At 36.3% G+C, this 17,989-nt stretch overlaps 2 protein-coding genes across 5 annotated transcripts in view; one reads left to right on the top strand and one right to left on the bottom strand.

Annotated features, from left to right (window-relative positions):
• The first annotated feature begins 566 nt into the window (after positions 1 to 566).
• On the top strand, positions 567 to 5,399 carry rec114 (REC114 meiotic recombination protein). Its single transcript, XM_015055642.1, has 5 exons — positions 567 to 657; positions 2,835 to 2,918; positions 3,166 to 3,336; positions 4,226 to 4,303; positions 5,055 to 5,399. Exons 1-5 carry the CDS (start codon positions 604 to 606, stop codon positions 5,217 to 5,219), a joined length of 552 nt encoding a protein of 183 aa, XP_014911128.1. The 5' UTR covers positions 567 to 603; the 3' UTR covers positions 5,220 to 5,399.
• A 757-nt stretch (positions 5,400 to 6,156) lies between these two features.
• The window catches only part of LOC106961724 (neuroplastin-like), a 38,620-nt gene continuing 26,787 nt past the window's right edge, over positions 6,157 to 17,989 (bottom strand). For 2 of the 4 annotated variants that reach the window (XM_015055636.1, XM_015055639.1), the window contains 7 exons: positions 17,084 to 17,258; positions 15,299 to 15,393; positions 10,496 to 10,629; positions 10,114 to 10,387; positions 6,847 to 6,868; positions 6,656 to 6,729; positions 6,157 to 6,554 (listed from right to left, as the gene is read on the bottom strand). In XM_015055636.1, coding sequence (XP_014911122.1) covers positions 6,669 to 6,729; positions 6,847 to 6,868; positions 10,114 to 10,387; positions 10,496 to 10,629; positions 15,299 to 15,393; positions 17,084 to 17,258 — 761 coding nt within the window. In that variant the 3' untranslated portion in view covers positions 6,157 to 6,554; positions 6,656 to 6,668. Of the gene's footprint in view, positions 6,555 to 6,655; positions 6,730 to 6,845; positions 6,869 to 9,437; positions 9,478 to 10,113; positions 10,388 to 10,495; positions 10,630 to 15,298; positions 15,394 to 17,083; positions 17,259 to 17,989 lie in introns of those variants that run through there. The other 2 variants (XM_015055637.1, XM_015055638.1) reach the window with 2 other exon arrangements.

Raw genomic sequence — 17,989 nt, 5'->3', positions numbered from 1 at the left:
TTGTTGATGCTATTATCAAGAAGTGGAAAGAACATCATTTTTTACCACAAATCAGACACAACTAGTTGATCCCTGCAAGATTACAGACAGAGGATGGAAAATAATTATATGAAGAGCTGGTCAAGGGCTACTTGTAGAAAGCTTTAGAAAGATTAGCAATTAGCAGGTTACTTATTTTTTCAACGAAAACAAATAGTTATTCAATCAACCACCATACAAGACTGCTGTAGAAAAGGCATGTTGAATAAAATAATAAATAAAAATATTCTACATAAAATAAGTGGCTGCATCATTCATTCATTCCCTTTAAAGTGATTGACCTATTACAATAGAAGTCCATCCAATTGGTGTTTGTAGTCTCACATTGAATGGAATGGAAATCACCTGAGTTCAGTGAGTGTGTCTCAAAGAATTGTCATATAAAGACAACTCTGTCTGGAAAGTCCAGACATGTGGGAGACTCCATGGTGAAGTGGACAAAAGCTCTTTGGAAAATGAAACATTGAGCAGCTGCAGAGTGAAAGAAAATGCAGACACTCAATTTATTTTCCTGTTTTTATTTTGCAGGTTTTAGAGGCAAAGGCCAATGAACCTAAAATCGTCATGACTTTGTTGGAATCTGGATACTTGCTGGTGCTGCAAGGGCAAGAAAACTTGGTAAGATGCTATTGCGATGTGGTTGAATATTGCAATGATGATTACAGTTGCAATTATGGTGCATTATGAGTACTCTTGTCTTTTCCTATCATCAGAGTGTCCCTAAATCAATCTCCTTAAGTTTTACCATCTTGATTACCAAAGCTTACTACATTTATTTTGGTTTACATTTAAAAGTATTTTTATAATTATTAATAATATTTCAGTAAGGAAAACAATTAAATTACTATCAAAGCATTTCTGAGTCTGGATAAAATACTTCGCAAGAAGCTGGAAAGTCTAACACAGTCTATGTAGTAGAACAATGACAAATTGTACTGATTTTAAAGCAGTTTAATGGGCTAAGCAAGTGCTGTATTATGTTGTTTGTTATGTGATAACTGATTGGAAGAGCTCATACACTTGGTTGCACCTTGTGCTGCTTGAAGGAAATATTGCTTCAATATTTTTTATTTTTTTTCATGTTTTAAATGTTTTGGCATGGCTAGAACCCTTAGCAAGTAAAATGTTTCACTTTGACTATCAGTGTCACTGTTTTTGCCTGAATGTTAACTGTTTTGAAAATGTAGAGTTTGAGTTGACAACTGCATGACAGCAATAAAGAAAAACTGCAACAGTTTAAATTCTGAGTTGGTTATTGATATTAAGGTATACACATGCATTAGTATGTAAACTGAAAATGTCTCTTTTCAGGAAATCCCATGCCCTTAGCATTTTAGTCTAACATTATAGCTGTGATCCAAGCTTGAAACAGTTGAAACTCCAGACATTGTATTGCACATTTGCATCACACTAGCCCAAAGCTGTAGGGAATTAAGGCTGCAGCTTGTGAATGACAAAGTCTGACTTCATCTTTTTAAATAAAGCCTGAAAACAAAGTGCAAAATTTTGCTCCACCCGTTCCATGGCACTGGACATAAATATTAATCTGTTTTCAGATCAGAGGGTCTGATGAAGGCCGAATAAAATATTCTGCTGAAGAGTCTGACATTTCTGATCAAATCTGATGGGATTTGACTGCATTGTTTCGGAGGAGCCAAGCCAAATATTCTTGGGTTCAAGAATGTTACAGAAAAAAAAAAAAATCATAGTTTTTTGTCACAAATACACATAAGTTATAAACCTTAATAATGTTTTACGATTTCACACTTATTGTCTTTGCAACTTTAGAAGTCCATGCCACACTAAAGCTGAATAAAAACTGATAAGAAGCAAAAAGGAAAAAAAAAATCTATGATAACCATGCAATTTTCTATATACACATCTTTCCATTGTTTTTGTAAAAGTGGAAAGATGTGTGGTTTGTCCTGGGCAACAAACCATTTTTGTCACCCAGGACAAAATAAAAGGTTTCCTCTGACCTGCAGACTGCAGTTTCAGGTAGCTCTCTGTCTCTGGTTAATAATGTTCTGTGAGGAGACATGGCTATCTTGCTGTGCTAGGTTGACAAGTCAGACATTTATTCAGGTCAGACAGTAGAGAACATTCACTAAGGAGCATTCACTGACTGCTCTATTACAGACTCCTGCAGTTTGTGAAGGAAGTTTTCATTGAAAAAAGTTAAGCCTTAAAAACCCCAAAGAAGATCTCAAAGGATCCACATCATATTGGCTTTTGAAATGACAGTTAGTCATAAGAGATTTGAATATTCAGTTTTAAATGTGAATATTGCTTAGTGATAAAATGTCATCGAAGTCTGATTGACTAGTTGTGTGGAATTGTGGTTATTAGGTTAAATGTGAAGGAACCATTCAGGCAAAAGGTTCCCAAAATGTTGAACATTATGTTCCCTTTGGCAGTTTTTAAAATGTGTTTTCTGTTAAATCATTAGTGAAGTGCAACGCTCTGGGTCCAGTGCAGTGCAGTTGTTTAGGAAAGAAATTAACTAACTGCTTCTACTTTAAAACTAACCACGGCAAAGCACATTTAGCAGACAGACTGTAAAGCTATTGTTTTTCTTGCTGAACCCCTGGAGATAAATGACTAGATCAAAATATGAAGCTTTGAAGTTACTGAGTAAACAGAGACCCCTGCAGACAGTTTTGGGAAACATTTAATTTTAGCCATTGTCTCTTTTGCTCTTGGGTTCTTATTTAAAACATATATATTAATTTGATAGTACAAATCAACTTTTTTTCCAGGTTAGTAAAGATGTTTCATTTCTTTTCATTTTTCAGGCCACAATCCCTTTGCATGACGGCTCCAACTCTCTTAAAGCGCAGCACAAATCTGATAACCTGATGATCCGATTTACTGTGAAGGTAAGCAGCAGACTATTAATGTTTTCATTTAGTGCAATCCATTCCAAACTTTAAACAATGCATTGACTAATTATTACAAAATCAAAAAGATATTATTGATATTACTATACAATACACAAGCTTTGAATTGTTATTTATGAATTAATTTTACTGATTAGTGAAACAAAACATACAAACCTCAGATGTTTTCATTGGCATGACTGGTTGACAGAGACAGACGGTGTGCAAATCTTTTGGACGTGTGCAGGGGGAGAGCCGCATGATAAGGATGCAGTTTGATGGCAGCGGCACAGCAGAGGCCGTAAATCAGTGTTCAAGGGCTGTGGAAAAGTTGTCGGCATACGTTGCTGTCACCTCTCTGGAAGTTGCTGCGACACATCCAAATCAGCCCCCCACTGTGGTCCCACCAGCTGCACAGGTTGCTAAGATGTCCTCTCAGCAAACACAATGTATTTTTTTCAACGCTAACCAGACTGTTTTTCAAACTGTTAGTCTGTTAAGCCATTCACGTCCCAAAACTAAGCAAAATACACTCGTGTTAAGTTTTGGGTTAGAGTTTAGAACATGGATAAAATATTCACACTACTTAGATTGTAATAATAGATTAATCCGATTTGTTTTGGTTGTGAAATAGGCTTTTTGTAAACCATAATTGAAGAACCTCACCACAGTGTTTGAAAGGATTTTGACATCAACAGTACAGTAGCAGTAAGTCCTCGCTAGGTGGTGCTATTTACTATATTGTCTTTTTTGTGGGGCTGATAGGCCATTTAAATCTGTAAGAATCATTAAGTAATTCCAGATTTTGTATGGGATTAAGTAAAGGCTTACCATGAAAACATAAATTTAGATAGGAAAATTTAATAATAATAGGGTTAGACTGACTAAAAATTACTCAAAAATTTTCCAGTCTAATATTAGATTATAAAATATAAATCACCCCATATTAAAAATTCAGAGATAACTGTAAGAATGAAATAGTTATGTTCTTGAATACACTTTTGAGTAGCATTAAAAATTTGCTAACTACAATTTGGCTTCAAAGTAAAACATGCAGAACTTCTGTGCTTTAAGTCATTAAACATGAAGGATTAGGAAAGAAATGGAGTCCGCCATGGTGCTCAAGTTGACCTTTAGGAGACGTATGCAATGCAGAAGTTCGCAGAGAAGATGAAAGGACTTTGAGAGGTGGAAAATTTTCAATTAGTAATGAGGTCATTGATTGGTCTCCCTACTCTGTGGTGTCACGCCGCATCTGTCAAATCTTTATTTTTTCCTTCCTCACTTTCTCTGTCATCTTCTGGCAGCAGGCATGTCAGAGAAAGAATGGGCAGCCTGAGCCTGAAGCTGTCCACGGCTCTGTGTCCATCAAGCGTCTTACCGAGGTATTAAATGTTGAAACTCTGACACATTAATCTGCAAATCATCTAAAATTAACTGGTGCTACATTTGCTATAAATAGCCTTTTAAATCTGTAGTCTTGTAATCATATCCTTCCTATAAGGCTCTCAGCTCTCATCAACACTCCCAGAAATACATGCATGGATCAATAAATTAAGATTGATACATTAATTATGTTTCAGTAATTAAACTGAAAGAGTGAAACTCATGAATAGAGTCATTATACACAGAAATATATTATGCAGGTTTTTGTTTCTGTTATTTTTGATGATTATGGCTTACAACAAATTAATTATGGTGGAGTGAGGTGTTGGGCCGTTTGAGATTCAATTCCCGACTGTGGAATCCTTCTTTCTTTCTTGTCTGAATACTGTGAATGAAGGCTACTACCGGCAAAGCATCTCTCCATTAATTTTCTTAGATACAGCACTCTATGAACAACCTATGTCTCTAGCACTGACATTTTGTGGCTTACCTTCATTGTGAAATGTGTCAGCAACTGTCTGCTGCTGGGCAGCTGTCAAGTGAGAAGTCTTTCCTATTGCTCTGTAGGGCATAACAACTATTGTTATTGTGCCTTCAATAATCACTTGTATAATGAATCTATATATGAGTTTTCACTGAAATAAATTAACTTTGTGGAAATATTCAAAAGTCTTTTACATATAGCTGCATGTCTATCAGTGAGATTCTAACCATTAGATTGACTGCAGTTTTTCTCCTTGCATCCCACAGCACTTCCTGGGAGAGACTGCACTGGCTCTCCCTAACATATACAGTCCCTGTTCTTTGGCATCAGGTGACTTGGAACCCCTCCTGCGGGTCTGCCTCCTGGATCCCAGCTTCCCTGCGTTTGTAGAGAAGGTACAGGAGGAGCTGGAGAAACTGCAAGAAGAGTGAAGAAAAATCTCACCGCCCGCTGAAGGCAGAAAGTTCAAGTCAGTGCCATTATGTTATGTTGTAAACTTTGTGTAGGCAGTGTTCAGCTTAGTTGGCCATCAGTGAATCTAAAATCTTATCTCACAGTAATTGTTATATAACACAGATGATGCTCTCGATTTACTTAAATATTTGAGATCTTGGAGAAAAAAAAAAAGAAACATGGCATGGTTTTTGACATTGTTTTTATTCAGAAAAAAAAAAATGTTGGTCTCACTCATATGTTTGATCGTGGCTATATGCTCTGGTCCCTCAGTTCACATCCCGAATCCAGGTCCTTTCCCACCGCAACACACATGGATACATTGTATTGAAAGAGGAGTCATGCAGCTACAGCAGTGAATCTATGCCAGCTTTCAAGTGATCCCACAAGATTAAAGCTTCACTGAGTAAAACAAACTGCCCTCCATATACCTATTTAAGAATACATATTGCATAGGATTATAGCCATGCTATACAGTTAAAGAGAGAAAAATAGAAAGTAAAAATCAATGAATTGAAATTGAGAATTATAAAAAAAATATTTTTTTTTTACATATTTCCTATCATTTGAACACTCATACTTCAACATATACAAGACACCTAAGTTACTCTGGAAAGAAAATAGAAATAATACAGATATCCTTTTCGTTAAGATAGTTAAACACACAGTAGTCATTTTCTGTAAGCACTCTCAATTAAATTTAAATACTGCCTGTCATTGAAGCCCTTGCTTCACAATAAAAGTTCTGTTAAAAGTAGATTTTCTTCTCACAAATTAAATATTTTAATGACAATGATATGCTGTACAAATTGTTGATAAAAAGTATATATATATATATATATATATATATATATATATATATATATATATATATATATATATATGATGACTCCATAAAAAACAGGTAGATTGGATGCAGAAAAGCCACACGAGGGATAACAACAGAAAATGTCTATTCTGAGTATCCTATTGCGTTATTATCTTGCATGCATTGTACATGATATGTAATACAAAAGGGATCACCTCAGTTGAGGATATGTTAAAATTAATAAAGGAGACATCAACAGCACATTGGAAATGTGTACACCTTTGTGGCGTGTTAGTCATTATTCATCATCCTGAAATTGCCATCTAAGACTGGATAAGGCATGCTTAAGACAGCCATTACAGTAAGTTCTTATTGTTGCCAGTGTTGTGCTGATATTGTTTCTCATAGAATGAGACAGGATATGGGTTATTCCACACTGCCTGGAGTTTTGTCAACCTCTGATACTTTCATGTAGTCAAAAAAAAATGCAGTTTATCCATCTCATCTGTGGAGAGAAAGTAGAGAGAAGACTTGAATATGAGTTATCCTCTCAGTACGTTCTGCATTTATTCCCCCTCCCCACCATCTCTTACAACACAGTCTTACTTGAGTAAATTGCTTATTTTGTATTCCTCTGGCGTATGTTTTTGTCCTTGTGGTTGTTTGTTGAGTTTGTTTTCCTAGGATAAAAGCAGATAGATCACAGTGACGTAGCAGTAATAAATCACAGATCATACATTGCCCACTCCTTTTAAACGATGTCTAATGCACAGTATTACAAGTATTTATTTACTTACGCTGCTCCGACTGGTTCATCGTCTTTGACGTGGGAAAAAACAAGACAAAAACACAAATAGAGGTCAAATGATAGAAAGGAATACAACAGAAGCAGAATATACGTTTACTGCTGATTTTGATCCATTTTTGTTTTGTTTTGTTTGGGGTTTTTTTTTCAGACGGAGTGTTTTGAGGTTTGTCCATTTTCAGAAGTTTGGTAAATCCAGAGCAGTGATTTTGGTGGTTTTGTGCATTACATTCTTACAAAGGTGAGTTTACAGTATTTGCTACTGAAGCAAATACTGTAAACAAATTCATAAATGTCTATAAAATCAGTTTTTAAGCCAAACATTATAAACTTAACCTTACATAACTCTCATGGGTTTCTTGTTTATTTCAAATAAAGGCTGTGTAGGAGTGCTACAGATGGCTCATTTAAAGCCATCTTTTAATTACAATTAGCAGTTTTAAATAGACTTGGATGAGGCATGATAGATGTTGCTAGTTTGCAATTACTTTGCATACTATAAAGCAATAATATAGTGTAACAGACATTAAATATTAGTCTTTGTGGTAATAGGGAAGTAGCATAGGTGCCATTGTTACAGTGTTGCAGAAAAACAAACAAAGCTGGTGCTGAAAGTTGCTGGTGGTAGAAAAAGAATGGTTTCACACCCCTCAGCCTTGGGGTATGTAGGGTTGTTGGTGTTTTGCAAACAAATGAAATGTGTCAGCAGGTACAAGAAGTAACCAGTCACAGTAAGATATTTTCCATGCAGTTATTAGTCAGGGATAAGCAGCATTAGCAGCATTCCATGGCATTAAAATGGAGCAGATTATGGCAGTTATAATGTTAGACCAAAAAAAGAAAAAAAATGGTTCTGTCAAGAGGAGAAAAAATCTGTCGGCTTATGCAGTTTTATCACACTTCATATGTATACAACACAAATTTACTGTTATGCCTTTGCAAGCACACTAACAGCTTTTTGCTGTGTGATTTTAGTGGTTCAACAAAAGATCTGTGAAACATCAATTGTGATTTCACTTTTACAAATAAAACATTTTGGTGTCTCTCTTTATATAACGTTTGCAGTTTAATAAGTTCATCACACGGCAAAAATAGTCATTTTAGCAGCAGGTACAGAGATGTCAGCCTTTGCATCAAAGCCTTTGGTTGTGGAGTTAAAAAGTGTTCCAATGCAGCTAAGCCATCAAGAGACTCGAAATTATAACGCACGCAGACAGGGGCCAAAACCTCTGGGAACAGTGGATGCTAAAAGGAGATTTGAGAAAGGCTGTGAGCTGGGATTCATCCTGATTTGAATGACATAAACATGGCAAATATAATCTACCTTAATCGCTTCAATTTTTTGGTTGACCAAAAACTGTGCACAGAGCTTATGCAGGCTAACCCCTTGTATATACATATATGTATATATATTTTCCTCTTGCAGACTTTTTGCTCTTTCTCACCCGTGAATGTTTTGTATCTTCAAATAAATTTTAATAAAAGACAAAAATAAACACAAGACTGGTTTTACATAAGAAAAAAATCTATCCACCAATTAAGACCTGTATAATCTAAAAGTGGCCTAAACTTAAACTTTAACAATATTTAGAGATCAATGCATTGTTTTGTCTTGTTTCCATCATCCTGTGTGTGTTTGGCTGAGTGGGCCCCTGCCACTGGTTGAGCAGGGACCAGGCAGAGAGAGGTGGTGCAGGAGAGGAAGTCATGCTGATAAAGCTGTTTTAGGAACTCTCCACAATGGGCTGCAGCTACAGTTTGTTTAAAAAATGGATTTTTGTGGCTTTCTGCATCTTCTTGAAAAAGTTTTTGTGCTGAGTCAGCAAGACGAAGTGAGTTTGCTGCGGATCGGGTTGGCTTGCAGCTTCAGTAAGAAAAACAGAGACCTAGGTATCTGATAACAGATAGAGGGAACACTGCCAAGAAAAAAACCCAGCAGTCCCCAAAATATAGTTCAATATTATTATGTCCTAAACAGATGTATTTGCTGTAACAGATGTATTTGCTGTAAAACTAGGGAATGGATATGTTTTTCAGTGTACTACTTGAAAGCTGATCTAAGTCCAAACTATAGAGAGTGCATTAGAAATATTTCAGAAATGAAAGTGTACTTTACTCTTACTTACGTCACTTTAAAAATTTATTCTGCCTTTTCATTTTACTGTTTTCTTGTTCATTTTCTTGTAGCCTCTGATAGGAATGCATATCAGTCCTGTATGCTTGTCTGAAAGGTTCTGTTCTATTATTATTATTACTATTATTTTTCTTTGGCTTGGTGTACACATTCCACTTAGAAGCATTTTCACATTTAAAATCTGGGAAATACCTTGTATACCTTATATGTTTTTTTTATTCATCTAAAATTTTAATTGCATATTGCATAATAAAAAATGCATGGCTATTTTATGAATAAAAACATGGATTATCAAAACATTTATATCTTATATTACATCTACATTAAGGAAATGGATCAGAATATCATTGGTTCATTTTCATGGAAGTAAAAATGTTTCAAATCAAAGCAATATATCATCCAAGATAAAAAGGATTGTAAATGGGCTGTAGGCTGGTTTAAAAACATACAAACTGACAACAGATCTTCATAGCCATGCAGGATCTCTCACTTACCACCCATTTAGAATATGGTTCCATATGGAAGGAAGGGGAAAGGGGAAAAGAATAGTAACCATTTAAGTTAAAAAATTGATATTCTGGCAATATTCTGTACGTCTCGTAACTGCTGCTAGCTTGTATGACTAGCCAACTCTTTCCAGACCGAGCTTTGTCTAATTTCCAAGTGTGAATACATAAAGGTCACATTTGTATGCATCTAAACACGTGACCCAAAACAAAAAGGAGAAATAACTACTGAGTTATTTAATTCCCGTTGGTCTCTCCAGGTCTCCTCAAACAACAGAATCAACTTTGGGGTTCAAAGTTTGCTGCATAAAGCATGATGGTTTCTTCACCATCATGCTATTTGTGTCTGCACATATTAAAGTAAATAAAAAATAAATTATATATATATATATATATATATATATATATATATATATATATATATATATATATATATGAATTTCCTAATCTGCTGAGAAAACATCTACAGATTTACTGCCAAAAAGCATAGATTTTCTCATAAAGTTTGTTTTCACAAACTTGCTTCATCCCAAAATAACTTTTAACCAGGGTAAATGATCGTGACAGACTTCCTTTAGATTATTACTCATAGTTGCTTTCCAACTGAAGATTTTCTTACCATCAATAATGTCATCTGGCCTCTTGCGTTTCTCATACACAACGATGATGACTACGAGGATGACAATTTCTGCGAGCACTCCCAGAAAAGGCCAAAGCGGCGCAAGATGGCTGCGCACTCGTAGTATCGTGGTCTCCGCAGTGTTCCCAATAACATTGGTTGCGTTGCATTCATATATTCCAGGATCCGTGGTTATATCTAGGTTCAGTATGTTGATCTCTGTGTAGTTGTCTCTGTTTGTGATGAAGAAGCGTCCTGTGGAGTTGTCAATATCCTGAAAAACAGTGACCATTTCTCAAAGTAAATAATAGTTAAACAATGTTAAATTCTTTGAGCTACAGCATCTGCGCATATTTTTAGCTTTTTATAATTTGATATAAACCTTGTAAGATGTTCCGTCCACCTTTCGCCACGTCCAAGTTGGGTGCGGGTAGCCGACAGACTTGCAGTACATCATTGCATTTTCCCCCTCGTTTTTATTTTCACTTCGCTTGTGCCCCGTGATGTAGGGTTTTGCTAGGGTTGCAAAACAGATCATTAACAACTCATCTAGAGGAAGAAAAACCATTCATAGAAAGATTTACATTCCTACCAAAGGACATAAATATGGAGAGAATGATTATCTGTTTTAGTTTTAAGGGAGTTATTTGTGTCTGTATGATTCAAAAGGGCTTCTAACCCAGACTGTTTTTCTGTATCTACTGAGCTTTTTTCTCTATAGATGTTTCCATTAACTATAATGTGGATGCAGCACAGGCTAAGCGGCGTTTGCAGGTGCAGCTATTAATTTTTCACGTCTGTTATAGTGAGTCACCAGCAGAAAGCTAGTGAGTTGTTTACAAGAAGGAGCACTAATTAAGCTTTCAAAATCTCAACAAAAGACAACAGGTCACAGGCCAAAACCAAGAGTGGAAGAAGTTTACAGCACATCCTTTCTCCCTGGGGAATGTGTGGCTCTCGAGGATGTGGAGAAAGGGGGCTCCGACAAAAGAGTCATCATGAATGGGAATGTGGTATCATGTGTTTCAACACAACATGGCCGTCTCTGTACTCAGCTTTCAGACTGCAGAGGCAGACGGAGCAGCAGATGCATTCAGTTCTTTTCAGGTTCTGTATCTCCTTGGACTGCTGCTCCAGCAGCTTTGCAAAGTGACTCTGTGTTGATTTTTTCATGAATTTCTTTTCTAAACATGTATAACACTTGCAAAAGTATTTACAGCCCAGAACATTTTCACATATTGTTGTGTCACAACCGCAAGGAGAGTATTAAACCAGAGAAGAACATAGATGCCCACCTCAGGAGGGAGAATGTTATAAAAAAAACTCTAACACATAGGTGTTCCACTTTTTTTTTTGATTTTTGTAGATTTATCTGAAAAAATGCAGCAACGGTGTGATTTCAATTCTAACCTACAAAGCATGTTGTGTATTGGTCTTCCAAAATCCCAATAAGTTACATCCAAGACTGTAGGTGTGTGTAGGAGTATGAATACTTTTGATAAGCACTGAATTTAATTATTTTGTTATATTTCGTGGGTCCAAGTGACATAAACTAGTAAGTTACATGCAAAGATATTTACTTTCCCTATAAACTCAAATTATTTTATGAACTGTACTATACATCCTCCAGCTAAATGCAGGGTCTGTTGCTACATGGGACAAAAGCATTTCAATACCATTCGTATCGCGGTCAAGGATGGGGGCAGGGTTGCATCAGTATAATATGAAAGCCTCCAGATGTTCCCATTCACAGTAATTTGACAGTAAAGTCCTAAAATGAGAATTTTAACATCAAAATAATGATCAAAGCTAACTCTCTGTAATGAATGCTGATTTTGAAAATATATCACAAGGCAAAGAAAAGCAATGATAACCGATTAGTAAAATACTCTGTCCCCAAGGTGAGACACCGTTTAGCACCAAGTTAGCCGTTTTTCTCTAATCTTTGACATCACAGCAACTGAGTGTGAGAAATTTTCAGCAGTGTGTGGAGGGCAGGAGGGCTCTGTGCTCTTTAGTGACATCAGTTCACTCTAATTATGGTGCACACGTGCTCCCAGAGCAGGGGAGTGGCCAAGCTTACTTATGTGTTATCCTTACTGTGACATCTCTGTGACTGACAGAGCACAGACAGCCCTTTGAGTGGTGCTGAAACAGGCAGAAACCTCCATTTCACACTCCTGATTCTTGATTAGTAATTTCCGTGAGCCACACTGTGGTAAAGTGGGATGAAAGTGAGAGGGATGAGTGAAAGGGAACAAGGTCAAACCTGTCAGAAAAATTTTTTTCCTGAGAAGATGAAAGAACAGACATGATATATATATATATTTTTTAAAGCGCTTAATCATATCAGTTCTCACATTTGGTATTTTGATTCATGGAAAGATTTGTTGTGACGCTTTATTATTTTCTTGAAACAAAACTGACTGAGAAAGGTGCTTTGCCTTACATAAAACTTGATATGCATAATAGGACCAAATATGTATGAATAGTAAGCTTCATATCACAGACAATAAAGTCCACTCGTGCCACAGAGATGGCTGGGCCTGTATTCTGAGCCTTAATCCTACAACATCACAGAACCCTCCATCTGTTGCCTCTGAGCCGAGTCCTGCAAGGATGAGTGTGCCAAGGACACTGTAGGCGAGGGATCTCAGTGAACTGCTGCCAGGAGCGCTGTGGAAAGCTGGCTTGCTTAACAGTGGGCTTGCTTACCTGGGTCACAGTGGATCTCAACCACCTCTAGAAAATTACAAGAGTTTGCGGACAGAAAAAAATGTCTTTTTTTTTTTTTTTTTTTTTTTTTTAGATCCAGCGCTTGTACCGCTTATGACATCAAAAGGCTGTTATTATAGTCTCTCTTATCTTTTTTCCATCAATGTCACCAAAAAGTCCTTCATTGACAGTTTCAGATACTAAATCTTCCCACTGGGGGCAGATAGTGAGCCTCAGCGGCCAAACCACTGCAGAAATAACAGTTTGAATGGTCACTAGTGCTGTCATCTGACAATCCAGTGAAAGCAACACGCACAGCTGTCATCTGTGTTACGCAATCAGGCTTCGCTACAAAGAGGCGGGCCTGGCTCAGTATGCACTACAGCCATGCTGCTGCAAATTGGCTTATGCACTACACAGGCAATCTTCTCTTGAAGAGGGTTTGACCTGCCCTTCCTCACAGAGGACTCCTTATTCAGGTTGATGGCTTCAGTGCTACCTTGAATGAAAACATTACTTTAAAGAACTTGCAATACTCCTTGTTGTTCACTTGAGTGAACAGGTTAAGTTCTCCGATTCAAGTTCTAAATATTTGAAGTTGACATTTAACATTTTAAAAAAGGCCTAAGGGAGTTTTTAAAAATTGTTCACACCCCATGAATTTTTCACATTTTGTCCCGTTACGACCCCACGCGTCTGTATTTTATTTGGATTTTTTGTGCTGAAGCAACACAAAATTGTGCATAAGTGGTAATTGGAAGGATAATCATAAATGATTTTCAATGTTTTGTATTTGCTCTAGGTCCCCTGTATCTTGACACATCTAAATAAAATTTCTAAGTAACATTTTTTACTCCATGGTTACCAATGAAGAATGGATAAATGTTTGGTGCTTAGATGTTTTATGGGACATAGCACAAAAGACTAAATGCTGCAAATGAAATTAAGTTTGATTCTGCAAAATTGGATATAAATATTTTCATTTTAAAAAAGAAAAGTAAAAAACATGTTCCATTTTTCTTCCACTTCACAGTTATGCACTGCTATGTGTTGGTAAAATGTTTGTTCATTATCATCATTTCATGCTATTTACTAAGAATCAATTGCACTTATCAATTACATTGGTTTGATTAATCATTTACTCAATGTTGACATTTGACCTTATATTTAACAGACAGTCTGGTTTGAGAATAACATGACACATTGATGGTTGTAGACAGTTGAAACTCCTGTTTCTCTGTTTTGAGACAAAGTCTGTGAAAAGAGGAAGTGGTGTTTCCAGGCGCTTTTTGCAGGGCTGCAAGAAATACCCACCTTACATGTAGCAGTGGGCATCACAAGTGTATGTAAGCACTTTGAAGGTCAGAAGAGACTCTGACCTACAAACTGTGTAAATCACTGCATTTTTTTCTTGCTGGTATGCAAGTAAATCTCTAAAAGAGGCTAACTCTTGTGGTTTCTGTCTTGGTTGTTCAAATAGTGGTGTTGGTTTCTCACATACAACCCCAATAAAATTACATCAACATTTGTGTTTGCTTTTTGAGAAAAAATATGACTAAGTTTAAGAGCTTTGAGTATTTTGCAAGGCACTGTTCTGATCTTTTTTTTTTTTTTTTTACAAGCCTTAACAGTATTTATGGCAAGGTGTAACAAAATGTAACAGGATTCTTTCAGTCGTATCTTGTGAATTGCCTGCTGCAGATTTTATAGGTGGAGATGATTTGCTTTACTCCACTCCCAATTTCTCACAGGAACTCATCTTTTAGAATCTTACACACAAAGTACACCCAATAACCTATGAATGATGTTATTTCTGCATAAGAGAAGCTATGACACCGCGTTCACAGTTCACAGTCGTCCTGCTATAATTGAGAGAACTGATAAAACCCTACTTGACTTTCTTTTTTTCACTAAGAAACTAATGTAATATTCCTTCATCTTCAGCTTGTCTTGGAATATTTAATAAACCTTCTTTTATGCACCACCTTATTGCAAGTTATGTGCTGAACTAGCGCAGGTTATTAAAATACAGAATGCAGAAGTATCCAAATGGCCAGATGGGGCAAGTTATTGTATAAGGCGACAACAATTTGTATTTCCTGTCCTCTTTAACCATAACACTTCATTTTTATAGGTCACAGTTCTTATGAAAGTCTCCTTGTAACCCTTGTTCTTTGCATATTTTGGAGAGTGTGTGCACTCCCTGTCCATTTCACTAGATTGTAGTCTCAGTAAAGCCACGAGTGACAACAGCCTCAGGTATTCTCCCTGTCGTCACCACTGCACTGCCTGGATTCAAGCATTTTTGACAACAATGACTCTCTTGACACAGCTTTTGGTGAACAGTTTTCCTTCAACATCCTTAATCTCTCTACAAGCTGCATATTATGCATATGTTTCAGTAATTACTGGACATTTGTTTGAACCATAAAATGTTTACTTTGGCTATCTTGTTCCAGAGAAAACTTACCTTTCACTTCAATTGTTGCGTTTGCATTTGGCGCTTTATCAAATGTGTAAACGCACATGTATTCCCCCGAATCGTCTGCTCGAGGTTTAGAGATTCTACAAGAAATAAAACAAAAAAACACCAACAAATAATTTTTTTCCACCAAATAAAAATACAGTTTTTTATTTACTGTTTTTACCGTTTGTTTGTTTTTTTATTTACTGGACTTTTTGTAGTGCAAAAAGTCCAGTAAATTAAGGCATCTAGCTTTGAATTTACAAATCATAATGAGCTTTGACTAAATCAGTGAACGCCTAAGGAACTCACAAGGCCGTGAAAAAAAAAATCATGGCCTTTTATTCAGATATTACAAAACTGCAGCCCTGTATTCTGCAGGAAAGTGTGCTACAGGCATTTTAGCTGTAATGTTCAGAGTTTCACTGATGTAGTGTGACAAGGAAGTGACCAATTGGTCTTATCTTGTGGCTAGACAGAGTATGTGGTATGTCTATGGGGGCTGACAGTGGCTCTCTGCTAAATGATTATACTGTGTGACAGCAGGAACTATTTATTCAGGCAAATGACAGAGTGGAGGCTTAGTTTTATTGGATGGATGGATGGATGGATGGATGGATGGATGGATGGATGGATGGATGGATGGATGGATGGATGGATGGAGTGAGATCTGGGTATTAAATACAATATGTCATTTGCAAACTCTTAATTTGCAAATGACATAATTTGTGATAATTTAAAATTAAATGAAAACTACTTCTGTTTTTGAATTTCTATTTACTGATTTTAACAAGACTGAATGACTAAATTTGTATTTTGTGTTATACTTGTGCATATAAATAACACAATTTTGTGTTGCCACAAAACAAACTCTATAAGATTAGTTTGCACAATGAAAAAGAGATATGTAGATATTACTGGAAAGTTTTCTTCACCTATTGAATTGAAAATTAAAATGTCTTGTAAAAGAGATTTTTAATCTCAGTGAGACTTAGATAGTTTAATAAAAGTAACATACATAAGTTCAAAATAAATATACTGATTCTTTGCTTTTAGAGTGATATACAGTATTTTAAGTGTTTGTTTCAGTTATTTTTGATTATGTCTTACAGCTAATAAACCCCAAATTCAACTTCTCAGAAAATCAGAGTATTACACAAGTACAGATTATAATTTTTCTTTCAATTAAGTTTTGCTACAGTCTTGGGAAAAACTACTGACTTTACACATGCCCAGCAGACAATAACAATAAATACTTGTTTTTTTTTTTTTTGTTTTTTTTTTAAACTGCTTCTGTTATATGAGGTAACTTTTTGAACTGAGTTACTAAGCTAACTTAGATAAGAGAAACCTAACATTTAGAAAGTTATGATCTGTAGCTTCCTGAACATAAGTGATCGCACAGACAAGCTTATGGTGAGTTTTATTGTCATAGCCTTTAGTGCACTGTCTGCTTATTTTTAGAGTGGGGGAAATCTGCTGCTCTGTGGTCTGTGCTCCACTTTTTAAAAATCCCTCACCATCAGTCAACCAAGCAGAAAAACAAACCTGAGTTAGCATGCATGTAGCTGTGTGCACCTCTGTCACCTCCAGCTGAGAACTAATCAGTATACTGTAATGCCTCAGTCTATGCAAGGTCTTGATCTCCAAGAATGTCTTCACACCCCGCTGAGACAGAGATTACCTCAGCTCCTTTATTGCTCGCACAATGGCTTTATTTTATCTAAAAGTGCTGCATTAAATGGGTGTTTAGGATGAGCAGTGGAATGTGTATTCAAAGGATTTTGTCACCTGAACGATCTGGTTCTCTCTTCTCCCCGTGTGTTTGGAATCTCGCGGCCATTCTTCATCCAGAAGCTGTCCTTGTGGGGCGTATGGGCAGCAGTCAGGTTGCAATGTAGGGTAACCGGTTTGACAGGTCCGTCCAGGGGCAGGACGATCTGATCAGAGGCATTGATCTTTGGTTCTGGAAGACAGACACAGTCAAATCTTATCCCAGAACTAGAGCTCGGAGATATTTAATGCTTTCTCACATGCTGTGGTGTGTTAGCTGTAGGCTGTGTGCTGTTTTTAAATGATCTGTGTAGGAGGGAGACTAAGAAGTGAAGTCCACACAGCAAATAAGCAAAAGGCATAGTTAAGTGCATGACTTCTTTAGATTCAAATTTACTTTTAAAAACTTAAAGTGGTATTTGACAGATTAAAAGGGATGTTTGCTCTAATAGAAAAATTAATGGATGGGTTGTTTAAGACATTCTTTAATAAATCAGATTTTAAAATCGTCAGAGTACGTTTAAGATGTGATTGTTGTAGTGGCAGAGAATGAAATAAAAAAAGTGGGGCCATCTTTCCTATATTTGAAAATCTGACAGTCTGAAAGAGCTGGAGTCACCAGTATTTTCTAGTGCAGTACTGCTCCCTCTGCCATGCTTTTGCAACACACGTCTGGCCACCTGTCTAAAAGGAGGCTACTGTACCGTTTTTTTTTTTTTTTATAAGAAATACACATTTGGACACTTTGAAACATTTTAGGTTGTAAAAAATACCAACAGTCTTTGTGTGAAAACTAAAACATTGCCAATAATAACTTTTAAATTGAGTTCTTTTAAAAGTACAACTGGCAAGCTAAAAAGAAATGTCTGACTATCTCTGTATATTAAAGTAGTAGTAATTATTGATTTTCTGTTTTAAATCAAA

This window comes from Poecilia latipinna, unplaced genomic scaffold (genome assembly GCF_001443285.1).
Source record: "Poecilia latipinna isolate Pla-1442-1.1 unplaced genomic scaffold, P_latipinna-1.0 Scaffold1328, whole genome shotgun sequence".
Lineage (NCBI taxonomy): Eukaryota > Metazoa > Chordata > Actinopteri > Cyprinodontiformes > Poeciliidae > Poecilia > Poecilia latipinna.
This window is presented reverse-complemented; position numbering and strand designations above follow the sequence as displayed.